Raw genomic sequence first — 15,685 nt, 5'->3', positions numbered from 1 at the left:
ATACTACTGTTTGTTTTAAAGAAATGAATACATTTAATAAGTAGTATTATTAACTGATCAAAAGTGACAGTAAAGACATTTCAAATAAATTCTGTTATGAGACAGAAATTGATTTTGTGTGTGTGCGTGTATAGATACAGCCTCAGACGGTGGCCCTTACACAGGTGGCACCCACTGCGGGTTCGGCACAGGCCCAGGTGCAGGTCATCCCCGCAGGCAACGCCACAGCCACGCAGGTGGTGCAACAGAAGCTCCTCCAGCAGCAGGCTGTTACGGCAGCGGCCGTCTCCCCTCAAATCCAGACACCACCACCACACAGCCCCGCCCAGCAGCAGAGTGCCGCGGCGGCCCCCGCCTCCGAGACTCCAGCTCAGCAGGCCGCTACCACCCCACAGCCCCAGCAGGGCAAAGGAAACACCCGTACTGGGGCCGCCATGCGCTCCAAAACCCCCGCCAAACCCAGCGGTGGCAGCTAGAGAGTCAAAGGAAGAAAAAGTACCTGGGCACAACATAGGGCTCTGAATTCTTTTTCTGTGTGTTTTGGGAAAACGGACCCTTTGTAATACAGGAACTGACCATTGACTGTCTGGATGGAGCTATTTACAATTTGAAGTAACACTCATAAGCTAACCACGTCTTCATTGGCTAACGTCACTCTGCCAACAGCCCTCGCTCTACGGCCAATCTGGGTTTTTTTGCTGTTTTTTTAATGGCTTATTAACTGAGGCTCCTCCCTCAGGAGTAAAGCATGACTTTACGACAGTACGACGGCTTGTTTTCATACTGAAACTCTTTACCGAGCCGTCAAATACTCTTGTTCGTTTTCTACCATGTTACATGCTCTGTTTATACAGTGTTTAACATGTCATCACATCATTAAGGTCATGGATCAAGTGCGTTTGGATCGACTTCACTTCAACACTTCATTTGGCGCGCCGAGAACTCTTTTGGCAGATCGTCTCAACATTATTCATGATGTTCAATCAGTCGAATTATATGCGTGTGTGTCCCCCCCTCCCAATATTTTTTTCAATAGGTGTGGTGTTGTCCCTTTGTGTCAGTAAATATCCCTTTGAAGCATTTAATGATGATGATGATGATAATCAAGATTAGCGAGGCTCTGCAAACCAAACTCTTCCTTTTGGGATGTAGAAATGGCCAACTAACATTAGTTTGATGTATGTGACCCATTCGAATGCACCCTCCCTATAGAAGAATTGAAAATATTAGCTTGTATCATGAAAAGTCCCCTAAAAAAACGAATTCTTGACACTATAGAAACAAGTTCAGCTGCATGGATGGATACCACCTGAAAATTGTCTAGTGATGTGTACTTGATGTGTGTGAAATGTTTGTGTGAGAATGTAATTTAACAACAAACTGGTAGAAAAACTATCCTGCACTGTAGCTGTTTCATGGTAGCGGCAGCTGTGGAAAGTATCGCCCTCCCAACTTCGATTTGGAAGAAACGTCATTGCTGAAAACACATCTGTGAAATATTTCCGTTTTTCTTGTGCATAGTTATGAACAATGTCACCATTAGTCAGTTGAGTCAGACCTCAGCTTGGCTGTTAGTGTGTTTACGTTGGCCTGCTATCAGTAATGAACAGACTTAAATCAAGACTTTCCCTCCATGTATCGAAATCATATAATGACGGGTCATAAATGCATCTTTTTGTATTGATGTTGGGTCAGGAACACATGTAAATAACTCCGAAGTGGAGGGAGGGGGACAACGGCATTTGTATTTGTAAAGTAGTTGTGTATTCATTGAATTTTTTTTCAGCCTACTTGTATAAAATGTTATGTTTTTACACACGTCTGGCTTATGATGCGTCTTTATTTGTCTGCATGTGTGTTTGTTACCTATATTCAGTAAGCTGTCCTGGGTGGGTTTCAGATTACATTAAGTCAGCGGTTCCTCTTGGAGTCCATAGATCTACATTCCTCTACGTCTCTGTGTGGACTTGCTGAGTGCAGTATATGTGTCAGCACACTGGCCAACAGGGATTTCGGCAAGATAATGCATTGCATCTCGCCTGCTCAATACAAAAACAATTTATTCCAGCAGCAGTGGTTCTACAGGTGTTTACTCCCATCTCTAGCTGTATATATTGGTTATAGCCACAGTAGGCAAGCTTATGAAAGATGTTCTAATAAATTAATGAAGGAATGTTTTGTACTGGCAGGTCAAGTTTACACAAGCCTTGATTTGACTAGTGTTTATTTCTTACATGGCCCATAGGGGGCGCTCTTTCATTTACAGTTTTTGTAATCAGGAAGCCACGGCTGATCTATTGCAGGTTGGAGCATGTAGTGGTGTTTGCAAAAGCATTATTATTACTTTTGCTCATACTTATGGTCAGAGATTTGGACAAAGCCTTAATGTTAAAGTCAACATGAAATTAAAATAGGCTAGTCGGCTGGGTCAGAGCATCTCCAAAACTGCAGCTCTTGTGAGGTGTTCCCGGTCTGCAGTGGTCAGTATCTATCAAAAGTGGTCCAAGGAAGGAACAGGTGTGAACTGGTGACAGGGTCATGGGCGGCCAAGGCTCATTGATGTACGTGGGGAACGAACTCAACGAAGGCTGGCCAGTATGGTCCGATAAAACAGCGGAGCTACTGTAGCTCAAATTGTTAAAATAAGTTCATGCTGGTTCTGATAGAAAGGTGTCAGAATACACAGTGCATCACTGTTGCAGTCAGGGTGCCCATGCTGACCCCAGTCCACCGCCGAGAGCGACAACAGTGGGCATCAGAACTGGGCCACTGAGCAATGGAAGAAGGTGGCCTGGTCTGATGATTCACGTGGATGGCCGGGTGCACTTTCCTGGGGAACACATGGCACCAGGATGTACTATGGGAAGAAGGCAAGCCGGCGGAGGCAGTGTGATGCTTTGGGCAATGTTCTGCTGGGAAACTTTGGGAACTGCTATCCATGTGGATGTTAAGTTGACACATACGACCTACCTAAGCATTGTTGCAGACCATGTACTTCCTTTCATACAAATGGTATTCCCTGGTGGCTGTGGCCTCTTTCAGCAGGATAATGTGCCCTGCCACAAAGCAAAAATGGTTCAGGAACGGTTGAGGAGCACAAAAACGAGTTTGACTTGGCCTCAAAATTCCCCAGATCTCAATCCAATCGAGCATCTGTGGGATGTGCTGAACAAACAAGTCCGATCCATGGAGGCCCCATCTTGTAACTTACCGGACTGAAAGGATCTGCTGCCAACATCTTAGCCAGATGTCACAGCACACCTTCATGGGTCTAGTGGAGTCCATGCCTCGACGGGTCAGGGCTGTTTTGGGCAGCAGAAGGGGGACCAGCACAATATTAGGTCATAATGTTATTAAAGTATACAATTTCAGATGCAGCCACAGTCCAGGCTGAAAAATGCGGGTTTTAGTCATGATTTGAGCATTTAGAAACAACATTTTTGAAACAGCTGTCGAGAATTTGATGTTTCCCCATTCAAAGTGATAAGAGCTGTTCTTGCATAGACCTTCAGACTGATGGCAGACTGGACTATCTCCAATAATAACCAACTGCAGAACCACAGAACTATACGTCACAGCAGTCTGAGGACAATGGTGCCAGGCCAGCAGTCTTACACTGGTGTTGGGGTGGAACTTATTGCATCATTAAGGGTAGGTTTAGTGGTTGGGTGGGTCGGCCTAACTTCAGGTCTGACGCTGTTGGCCCGGCCCATCCGATCTCACAGCAATACATACGTATTTTACGCGGTGGCTAATTCGTACGACCTGATTCATACGATTTTTGCCAAAATTGAGTTGAGTTTATGAATTCTAACAAATTAGCTACCTACCCCTAACCCCGCCCCTAAACCTACTCGTCACTAACTTTAGACAATTCGTACAAATTTATACGAGTGAGGTCACCTCATAAAATATGTACGAATTGGTCGTGAGATAACGTTGACCTGGCGCTGTTGTCCTCAGAATTCTGTGACTGCAGTAGTTCTGCAGTTAGATATATCTTGCGTTCATTGGCCAAGGACCGCCCAGAGGCCGTAAAAGGAATATAATACAGAGTATTAGTGTTATAAATGTACATACATTTAAAAAAAAATTCAATATGAAAAACGTTGCAGGATTTACGATATTGATGAATGGTAAAACACGTCAGAGTCTGTGAAAAGGGTCTATTATCAGGAAGGCTATTCCAGAGTTTAGGAGCCAAATGCGAAAACGCTCTCCCTCCTTTAGTAGACTCAGATATCCTAGGTACTACCAGAAGCCTAGGAGAGTTTTGTGATCTTAAAGAGTGTGATGGATTGTAGGGCAATAGAAGATCAGTTAATAAATACACTCACCTAAAGGATTATTAGGAACACCATACTAATACTGTGTTTGACCCCCTTTCGCCTTCAGAACTGCCTTAATTCTACGTGGCATTGATTCAACAAGGTGCTGAAAGCATTCTTTAGAAATGTTGGCCCATATTGATAGGATAGCATCTTGCAGTTGATGGAGATTTGTGGGATGCACATCCAGGGCACGAAGCTCCCGTTCCACCACATCCCAAAGATGCTCTATTGGGTTGAGATCTGGTGACTGTGGGGGCCATTTTAGTTCAGTGAACTCATTGTCATGTTCAAGAAACCAATTTGAAATGATTCGAGCTTTGTGACATGGTGCATTATCCTGCTGGAAGTAGCCATCAGAGGATGGGTACATGGTGGTCATAAAGGGATGGGCATGGTCAGAAACGATGCTCAGGTAGGCCGTGGCATTTAAACGATGCCCAATTGGCACTAAGGGGCCTAAAGTGTGCCAAGAAAACATCCTCCACACCATTACACCACCACCACCAGCCTGCACAGTGGTAACAAGGCATGATGGATCCATGTTCTCATTCTGTTTACGCCAAATTCTGACTCTGCCATCTGAATGTCTCAACAGAAATCGAGACTCATCAGACCAGGCAACATTTTTCCAGTCTTCAACTGTCCAATTTTGGTGAGCTCGTGCAAATTGTAGCCTCTTTTTCCTATTTGTAGTGGAGATGAGTGGTACCCGGTGGGGTCTTCTGCTGTTGTAGCCCATCCGCCTCAAGGTTGTGCATGTTGTGGCTTAACAAATGCTTTGCTGCATACCTCGGTTGTAACGAGTGGTTATTTCAGTCAAAGTTGCTCTTCTATCAGCTTGAATCAGTCGGCCCGTTCTCCTCTGACCTCTAGCATCAACAAGGCATTTTCGCCCACAGGACTGCCGCATACTGGATGTTTTTCCCTTTTTACACCATTCTTTGTAAACCCTAGAAATGGTTGTGCGTGAAAATCCCAGTAACTGAGCAGACTGTGAAATACTCAGACCGGCCCGTCTGGCACCAACAACCATGCCACGCTCAAAATTGCTTAAATCACCTTTCTTTCCCATTCTGACATTCAGTTTGGAGTTCAGGAGATTGTCTTGACCAGGACCACACCCCTAAATGCATTGAAGCAACTGCCATGTGATTGGTTGATTAGATAATTGCATTAATGAGAAATTGAACAGGTGTTCCTAATAATCCTTTAGGTGAGTGTATACATGAGCTAAACCGTTTAGGGCCTTATAGGTCAGTAGCCATACTTTGTAATTGACACGGAACTTAATGGGTTGCCAGTGTAGAGATGATAAAATTGGTGTTATATGATCATATTTTCTTGATCTAGTAAGAGCTGCAGTAAGCAGTTGGCGTGCGAGCTGGAAAAACCAAAGTCTGGTCAGGCCAATCACATAGTGAATAGAGTCGGTGGGCGAGCTCAACATAATGACGGCAGAGTTGCCGCGGTTCCACGTGCTACTTGTAAACAAAGAAGCTGGCGAACTGCGGCCTTTTGAAATGGCTTTGGCCGCAACTCTGGAAGACTCTGGAAGGAGTTAAGCTTTTCTTTGAAAAAATAACAAAGAACTGCACTGAAGTCATTCTTAAGAAATGAAGATGTGTTCAGAGTTTTGCCGACTGGATACGGCGAAAGTTTAATCTATCAACTAGCTCCGCTTCACCTTCTTCATTGCTCTGGTTGGTTGTAGAGCTATCCTTTTGCATGCAGAGAGAATGTGAAAAACAACTGTTTATCCCGCCCCTCGGATTGAGCCCGGTCAATGATGAGTTCCCAGACCCAACATCTTGATGTGGGTCTGGCTTGTCAGGCTATCTTGTTTATTGAGGATGCAGGACAACAAGCAAGTAAGGCACTACAGTAATCTAGTCTAGAGGTCATGCATGCATAGCATGTTCCATAGCTTAGCAATGTTTCTGAGGTGGAAGAAGGCTGTTTTTGTAACATATGAAATATGGTTTTGAAGGACAGATTTCTGTCTAATATAACACCCAGGTCTTTAACTGTAGAGGACGAAGTAAAGGCCCATTTATACTTCTGCGTCGAGTGTACGCCGTAGTGTACGCCGTAGGCTACGCGCGTAGCCGACGCCGTCGTGAGCATTTATACTTCTGCGCTGTTGTCTGCGTCAATGTGCAATTCCACATGCAGACGCTAGAAGGCAGTGTCCTCGGGCATGTTGGTGTAATCAAGACAACAGCCGAAGAAGAAGCAGCTTGATGTGTAGAATCTGTACATTCATGTCGGAATATCAGCAGCAGTGAGAGAGCGGCTTTTCTTGCAGCTTGAGTTGTTGTATCTAATACAAATTAAGCATCTCTAGTTGATTAGTAAAGTTAAATAAGGCGATCTGGCGCTGGAATGCATTTGTGAAACCATGCGGAGCTCGTGGCCGCTGTTTTCAGTAGCGGTGGCTCAGCAAGCGATTGTTGTTGCGGAGACTTTATTCACGAAATATAGGCTACCCTAATGTGCCCCTGTTCTTGATATACAATTACTGATTAACATCTTTGGTTTTAATGAGAAAATAAATAAACTATATTCAGCGGATCTATGTATTTATTTACTACCATAAAGAATCGCTGGACTGCAAAATAGTGTTATAGCAGACGTAAGGAACTATCATCCAATTTCTGGACACACACTCCTATCGCAGATTTTTTATTTATTTATTGACCTGAGGGAAGGGTTCTGGCAGACCAATCACAGCGCTTGCGGTCCGCGTAGAATTGACGCGTTGTTAAATTTTTGGAGAGGTGCGCGTCAGGCTACGGCGTAGGGTACGGCGTATCCAACGCGTCTATGCGTAGGGTACGCCGTACCCTCTGCGTGCACTCGACGCAGAAGTATAAATTGGCCTTTACAGTGCATCCTTCTAAATTCAGATTCAAATTCAGATTCTGTTTTGGTCCAATAAGTAATACCTCAGTCTTATCTTAATTTAATTGAAGAAAATTACAGGTCATCCAGTATTTTATATCTTTAACAGTCAACCTGGATAATTTAGAGATTTCATCTGGTCTTGCCTCAATATATAATTGAGTAACGTTATCAACGGCATAAAAGTGGAATAATATTACCAAGTGGCAGCATATTGAGAATAACAGAGGGCCTAACACAGATCCTTGACCAATCCATAATTCACTGACGTTATCTTGGATTTTTTAGATGTTTAAATAGACAAAATGGTAACGGTCGGATAGATACGATCTAAACCCTTAAGGCCAGTCTCTGAATACCAGTGTAATTTTGTAGTTGATCTAAGAGTATATTACAATCTATAGCAGGGGTGGTGAACTCCGGTCCCGGAGAGCCACAGTCCTGCAGAGTTTGCTTCAACCGTAATCAAACACACCTGAACCAGTTAATCTAGGTTTGAAGGGTTACTAGGGCCGCGTCCAAAACCTGGAAAATGCTGCCTTCGGAGGACACATTTCAAGGCAGGAAGGAATCAAGGCACGTCCGAATCTAATGTTAGCTTCACTTCCTGTCTCCTGAGAGACCTTCATCTGATCGATTTTTGAAGGCAGCATATTTGTATCCTTCGCTGCCAAAGATGGCGTTCGAAAGTTGCGTTTGCTGGTTAGTTTGTATGTAAATGTATATGTTTTTTACCAACATTTTCTACTTCTGATGTAATTTCTAGCGAGAAAGGACTAATGTAGTAATTAAATATGTGTTTAGTTCTCCCCAAAGCACTCTCTATTTTGCTGTAGATCATTAAACTGTTACACTGCCTAAGAAGTCTGTCCGAAATTAGTTTCGTGAGGTGCCTTCATGCACAAACGCTGCCTTACAAGCCATTGTCTGATAAGGCAGCGAGGCAACGAGTCAGCTGCCTAGGTTTTCGGACGCAGCCTAGGAAGCTATAGGTAGGTGAATTTTATCAGGGTTGGAGCGGAACTCTGCCGGACTGAGGCTCTCCAGGATCGGAGTTTGTCACCCCTGATCTATAGTGTCGAATTCAAAACTAAGATCAAGTAAAACTAGTAGGCCTATTGAGAGACAGCCTTGGTCAGAAGCTAAAAGTAGGACATTGTAATTTTAACAAAATCAGTTTCTGTGCAATGATGGGGCCTGAATAGGGTTGCCACCTTTGGTGTGGCAAAATAAGGGACACCCATTCACGACCCCCCAACAACCCCCCCCCCCCCCCCCCAAAAAAAAAAAACGTCATGAAATGATTATTTCTACATTGACAACTTGACAGCTCAATAATAAACCATAAGAAAACATGAGATCAATCAAGTATGTGAACTTGCAAAAGAACACATTTTATATTATTTTACATTTGATTATTTTATTTATTTCTAAAGAACTTTTTAGTAGCCTATTTGGTGCACTTTAAAGGGACAGTTCAGCCCAAAATGAAAATTCTGTCTTCATTTACTCTCCCTCATGATGTTCCAGACCTGTATGCGTTTCTTTGTTCTGCTGAACACAAAAGAAGATATTGTGAAGAATGTTTGTAACCAGGCTTCTTTGGGGGCACCATTGACTTCCATAGTAATCTTCCTGTGTGTTCAACATAACAAAGAAATGTATACATGTTTGGAACAACTTGAGGGTGAGAAAATGATGACAGAATTTTCATTTTTGGGTGAACTGTCCCTTTAAGCAGTCATTCTGAACCAGTAATCACTTTTTTGAATTTCAAAAATGTAATTTTTTTTAATTAATTTACTTAAATTATGACTATATTATCATGTAATTATTTGTCCCATTTTTATCTAAAAATTGTTTTAAATGTCATAAACTTTATATGACAGGATTATTGGTTATGTATGATTATAGCGTATCTAAATTATAAATTAATAATTACATTTATTAGGCTATAATCTATTAATTAACCTGTCTAAAAATTAATAATTCTGTCTGCCAAGCTCTGATAATCTATGGAATATTATATTAATATATTATCCATTATTCAAAAACTATAGGCTACCTTTAGAAGCACAGATGTGTCTGTCACCGCTGTTGCTTTAAGTCAGTCAGTCTGAGCAACTGAAATGCTTCTCACAAAGTGTGCAGTTGGCCTGAGGTTCATCATGAGTTACTGGACAGACCCATTGATAGCTTTTTGACATTCAGCTCTATATCTGGAGATCCTCTTGCGTTTAAACGGTGGACGCACGCGACGCGAGCTCGACATGTTTTTAAAAAACCGCGCAAGTTTACAGGCACACACGGCACAGCGCATGTTTTCGAGACTCCGCCACAACAAAGCCGCTAAAACGCAATCACGCACAAATGAGCTCCTGTACTACTTATTGTGAAATTGATTTGTTTATATTTGCTATCAGTATTCTCCACACTGCAAAATCCTTGTGTGTTTATTGAACTATGTGTGGACCTATGTAAATTACGGAACAAATCGCGTCCCGTATTGGTTTGATACGGAACGTGTAATTTTGCTTGTAAATACGGGACGATTCCGTATTTTACAGGACGGGTGGCAACCCTAGGCCTGAATCATGACTGAAATTTTTCATAGATATAATTTTCTTGTAAGAAAGAGCACAGTTGAGTGGATACAACTTTTCTAGCATTTTAGACGTATGGAAGATTTGAAATGGGTTTATAATTTGCTAACACATTTGGACCTAGTTGTGGTTTCTTAATGAGAGGCTTAATAACTGCCTGCTTGAAAGGTCTTGGGACATGAGAGATAAAGTTAAAAAATATTTATTTTAAAGAGTCAATGTCGCGAACTTCACATACTTCCATAAATCCAGTGTTTAGTTGATCAAAATAAACGCTCATTGTCACAGTTGTAAACACAACAGCGTTCTTCTTCCATGAGGGGGTTTGGTGTCATGAGATCTGTTTCTTTGTTCTTTGTTAAAGAACACGTCACACGTCTCCCGGACATCCTATGGAATTCCACTAATTATCAGATGACGATATTGAAAATCCTGAAGTGTTTCTAGTTAAGTGTGCTATACCATATGCATGCCCTTTAAGACAAGTCATTTCACTCTGGCAGCTATTCATTCATGCAAGTACAGCTCCTTTCTCTTTGAATGGGGAAACATATTCTCCAAAGCGGTTCAACAAGTTTATGATTAATCTCGATTTCATCATCAATGAAATGTGACAACAACTATCATAATAAATGTGGTTTCTTATGCTCAAATAGTGTTAAAAAACTTTCTTTCTTTTTTTAAAAACATGATACGCATCTCGTGTCAAACAGCCAAACTGTTGAAATCACGTGACTTTGGCGTTCCGAGCCTCTGATTCGATAATGCTCCAGCTTCATGAAGCAGTGTTTTGAAATCGGCCAACACTATAAAAGTCGTTATTTAGTATTTTTGCCACACCAAAAATATTCTCGTCGCTTTATAATATATATATATTGAACCACTGTACTCGCATGAATTGATTTAAATATGTTTTTAGTACATTAATGGATCTTGAGAGAGGAAATGTCATTGATGCCTATGCAGGCCTCACTGAGCCATTGGATTTCTACCAAAAAAATCTTAATTTGTGTTCCGAAGATGAACGGAGGTCTCACGGCTGTGGAACGACATGAGGGTGAGTAATAAATGACATTATTTTCATTTTTGGGTGACCTAACCCTTTAAGGAGAGAAACGTGGGATTACAGTCTCTCCTTGAGTATCCGCGTGCTCTAACGTTAGATGTGTTTATTGGCTCTGCATATTTTCCCTGGTGCAGCGGATGGCATGTTGGTAACGCAGGGAGTCTGTTCCAGTAATTTGTCCGATGCGGTATCTCTCTGGCTGACAAGCCTTTGAACACTGCAGTTCAGAGAGCGAGAGAACAGAAGTGGGCCAAACGTAAGCATGAGAATAAGTGCATGCGCGCGCTTTTCTCTTTATTTCGCGCCATGTAAGGTTGATGTTGAAAAAGCCAGTTGTTTATAATGGGAATGGTCACAGGCAGCAGTTAATAAGCAGCGTTTTTTAGGCTATCATGTAATTAACACTGTTTCTGTGCTTGAGTTGTGCAAGATAAGGTTGAGGATTGAAATGTGAAATGACCCAATCATTTTGTCCCACATGAATTTTGAAGTTGCTTGCTTTGTTTTCATAAGTTGCTAAATAAAGACAACAGAAGTTGTATGATTCGTCAAGCATGTAAACTCACATCCTTGGTTTGTCTTAATTTACAACTTGTTACATTTTATTAAACACAGCTTCAAAATTCACTTGTGAGGTATGTGTTACTGTTTTTATGTTGCAGAACAAAACACAGTCTCTTTATTCAAGTAGCCTGATGTTACCCAAGTCCTAGCTCAAAAATGCTAGTTCTCTGATACATATTTTCGGATTTCAAACAAATACGTTGTTTTTATTACCTTATATAATTGGATACATGGTGTTAAAATGCTCATATGTTTTACAAGAGCTCATTATCCCTACAGGACATGATAGACGCTTGTTCTTGGAGGACAATTTCAGAGAAAACCTCACTGAGATAAACAGGATGTAAAGCTTCAACAGTAAGTTGTAATGACAAACTCAGGCTGGCTACACATTAGGCTGCCAGAGTGGGATGCTGATTTGTATAGCATTGATGTGAACAGAGGCAGGCAGCAAGCAGTGGTTTCTATATCAACCTTGATTGTGCAGTACTGTGTGTGTGTGTGTGTGTGTGTGTGTGTGTGTGTGTGTGTGTGTGTGTGCATGTGTGTGTCATAGACAGCAGTGAATAATGTGGTCAGTTCTGTTGGAATGCCCTGATGTAATGGTGTTTTTTTTCCAAGTCCAAACATGAGATGAAAACCTGTGAGATTCACTCGATAGCTTCATACTATTAAGTCAAGACACGTAATGGAAATGTAGTCTAACAGTGTTGATTTAATATATGAAGATATGGGAGGAAAACTGATTCTCTTAGGAATCCTCCTCCACACAGCTGATTTACAGTCTGCAGGCTTTCAGGAAAGTGAATGAAACATTCATTAAGAAATATTTATGAAGTAATCGACAAAGTCAACTTCTTGTTCAAAATGGGGAAACACAGTTTAACCTTCATATATTTGCGTCATTACACTCAAATTTCCCCTAATCCATTACGTCCTGATTCTGATTCTGATGAAAAATCGTTTTAACTCTTACCACAGTGATGGGATTTGTCTGTTTTGCAATTTATATATTTTACATTTACTCAGTCTACCTAGCTTGTGCAAACATTTACATTACATTGTTTCATTTAGCAGACACTTTTATCAACTTACAAAATGAGGACAAGCACATTAAGCACTCAAGACACTCTGGTCATATTGATTTTGAAAACTATTTTTACAGCATTTATTAATGCAAGTTAATGTTAATTTATACATTAACTTTGTTCAGTAATACTCAATGTTAAAGGGATAGTTCACCCCAAAAGTTATCCCATCATTTACTCACCCTCAAGCCATCCTAGGTGTGTATGACATTCTTCTTATTAAAGTTATATTAAAATATGTCCTGGCTAATTCAAGCTTTATAATTGCAGTGAATGGCAGCCCAAAATTTGAAGCCCCAAAAAGTGCATCTATCCATTATAAAAGTAATCCATACGGCTCCAGGAGGTTAATAAAGGCCTTCTGAAGCGAATCGATGGGTTTTTGTAAGAATGTTTTTGTCTTGTTATGCTGAAGCATTACGAGTTTGTTTCACTGGAACTAAGGGGCCAAGCCCAACCCCTGAAAACCTGCTCTGTGATTTTACGTGGCTGAGTTGCTGTTGTTCCCAATTGAATGTCCACTTTGTAATAATACCACTAACAGTTGACCGTGGAATATTTAATAGTGAGGAAATGTCATAAATGGATTTATTGCACAGGTGGCAACCTATCACGGTACCATGCTTGAATTCACTGAGCTCCTGAGAGCGACCCATTCTTTCACAAATGTTTGTAGAAGCAGTCTGCATGCCTAGGTGCTTGATTTTATACACCTTTGGCCATGGAAGTGATTGGAACACCTGAATTCAATTATTTGGAGGTGTGTCCCAATACTTTTGGCAATAATAGTGTATTTTTATACCTCTGCGCACCCTGCTCACGCAGACATCACACGTCATGTGCACGTTTCATGAGGCTCTGCAGAGTTATACACAGTCACTGAGCGTCAAAAACAAACAGCATCCACCTTTTACTACTTTTACCTTTACAGCTAGCTTATGCTGCATTCACGTAATGTCATGACCGTAATTACAAGATGGCAACTCATGACGATCTACCTGGAACTGGTCACATCCTCACACTCAGATTTATGCGTTTCTATGTCAACACTATCAACGCTGAAATGAATCTGCAGCAGTCAGGTGGTACAAGTAAGAGCTCTTGTAATGTTATGTGCTTTGAGACATGAGGTAATTTTTAACGCAGTCTCTCGTAACTCTTTGCAGAATCTGCTGTGTGCATTCGTGTTTTGGTGGAGGCATGGCTTTGGAGATGCTTTGAAGGGAGGGAGGGATCTTATGCTTTCGAAACTATACTATAAAAATGTCGTCGTTAGTCCAAAAGCAGCTTTAATGAAACCAAGCTCAGAAAACGGCTCGTTTCAGATTTTGTCACATTATTACATCATAGTGCGACGAAAAACCGCCTCTGCAGAAGATACATCATTGCCTCGCCCCACCCACCGATTCGTACATGTCTTGTAGAAGTAAATAAGAAAAATAAGACGGTGTGCCAAGTTGTGTATAACACAGTCTTTGCATTGCCATCCTTGTAATCCTACCATTAAAAAAGCTTGGATGAACTCTATTTTTAACGAAGTTCTAGTCAGATCATGTCAGAAAGACAATGTTCATTTGTTTGCTTAATTTTACTGCAGATTTGTTTTTAAACAAGACACAGTTTGACGCTGTTTTTTTAGAGAGACTGAAATACAAGATGATGCAGTGCCGACTAGGGCTGGGACGGTTACCGCATTACCGCAATACCGCGGTCACGTGACGCCTACCGCGGGTCTTAGATCGTCACCGCCATCACCGCAAAAGAAAAAAAAAAAACATTGGCCTGCACGTGTGCACGTTGTGTCTAATTCCATGGATTCATTGATTCTAATGACATGGATTGTGTCTAATGACATGCGTGTCTTAAATGGATTCAAGGTTTTCTAAACAAAACTGAATCAAAAGATGGAGCAAATCCGACCTTTTGCGAGTTGGGGAGCGCAATTTTCCATTATAACATTCCATTTGTATCCGTGTAATGTCTTGTAGCCTATAATTTGAATTAAATTTTACTAAAGCATAAAATACAGGCGCATAAGCAGGTTTTTAATTGCACATGCTTAACACTTCTCTCACATGGTTGCGCAGCCAACAATAGCGGGTAGGGAGATAGAAGTCATGAAAGCAGAAAAAGAACGCACCACCCGGGCCATGGGTTTGTGGAAAAAAACACGGCTTCAGAAAGAACAAACTGAGCTGGACCTGCCTCAGCACTCCTTAGTACTGGTAAGTTTTAACTCTCTTCCAACTCCGTTTGGGAAAGATTGACTACAAATAAGCTGGGCCTGCGAAATTTCATTCAATATAATCAATAAATAATCTATCGTAGGCAATTAAATATAAGTAGGCTATGTGATTCTGAAATTCCAATTTCATTAAAAGGCTATCGAAAAAGATATCCGTCTGGCAGGCTTACAATCACAGTAGTGTGCGACACTTGGTTAAATTAAATAGCCTTCGTTAAATATTTGAATCACTGAGACAAAAGCGCACACGAGATATATAAATTAATATGAATATGTAAAAATATGTAATATAAATATAAATAATAAGTAATATCCAATCACGGTGTGAGCAGCGACACTTTGTTAAATTAAATAGCCTTCGTTAAATAGCACCACTGAGACAAAAGCGCACACGAGATAGGCATATAGCCTATATATAAATTAATATAAATATTAAAAATAGGTCTTATATAATATAATAATATAGTATGTAAAAATTATTTATGTAATATAAATAACATAAATAATATAATGTACACAATCATTAGCCTAAATAGCCTTGTTAAATTAAAAAGTATTCGTTAAAAATAGCCTTGAACCACTGAGACAAAAGCGCACACCACACGAGATATGTAAAATAATATAAATATGTAAATGTTATAAAATATAAAAAATAAATATAAATAATAAACGTAGCATAATATACAATCATGGTAGTGTGAGCAGCGAGTGACTAGCTTGTTAAATTAAATAGCCTTGAGCCTTCGTTAAATAGTCTTCATTAAACACTGAGACAAAAGCGCACACGAGATGTAAATTGTAAATGTAAATTAATAGCCTGAATTTGTAAAAATATGTAATTTAAAAATATAAATACTATATAAATAATATTATATTATATGGGCGGG

The 15,685-nt window shown here is 40.7% G+C and overlaps 1 protein-coding gene across 7 annotated transcripts in view; it reads left to right on the top strand.

The window, feature by feature from the left end:
* The window catches only part of ep400 (E1A binding protein p400), a 42,800-nt gene extending 40,981 nt beyond the window's left edge, over nt 1-1,819 (top strand). For 4 of the 7 annotated variants that reach the window (XM_079826518.1, XM_079826516.1, XM_079826514.1 and 1 more), the window contains one exon: nt 135-1,813. In XM_079826518.1, coding sequence (XP_079682644.1) covers nt 135-476 — 342 coding nt within the window. In that variant the 3' untranslated portion in view covers nt 477-1,813. Of the gene's footprint in view, nt 1-134 lie in introns of all 7 variants that reach the window. The other 3 variants (XM_079826517.1, XM_079826513.1, XM_079826512.1) reach the window with 1 other exon arrangement.
* The last annotated feature ends 13,866 nt before the right edge of the window (nt 1,820-15,685 follow it).

This window comes from Gobio gobio, assembly GCF_949357685.1.
Source record: "Gobio gobio genome assembly, chromosome: 10".
In the NCBI taxonomy this organism is placed as follows: domain Eukaryota; kingdom Metazoa; phylum Chordata; class Actinopteri; order Cypriniformes; family Gobionidae; genus Gobio; species Gobio gobio.
The sequence above is the reverse complement of the archived record's forward strand: the minus strand, read 5'-3'. Positions and strand labels throughout refer to the sequence as shown.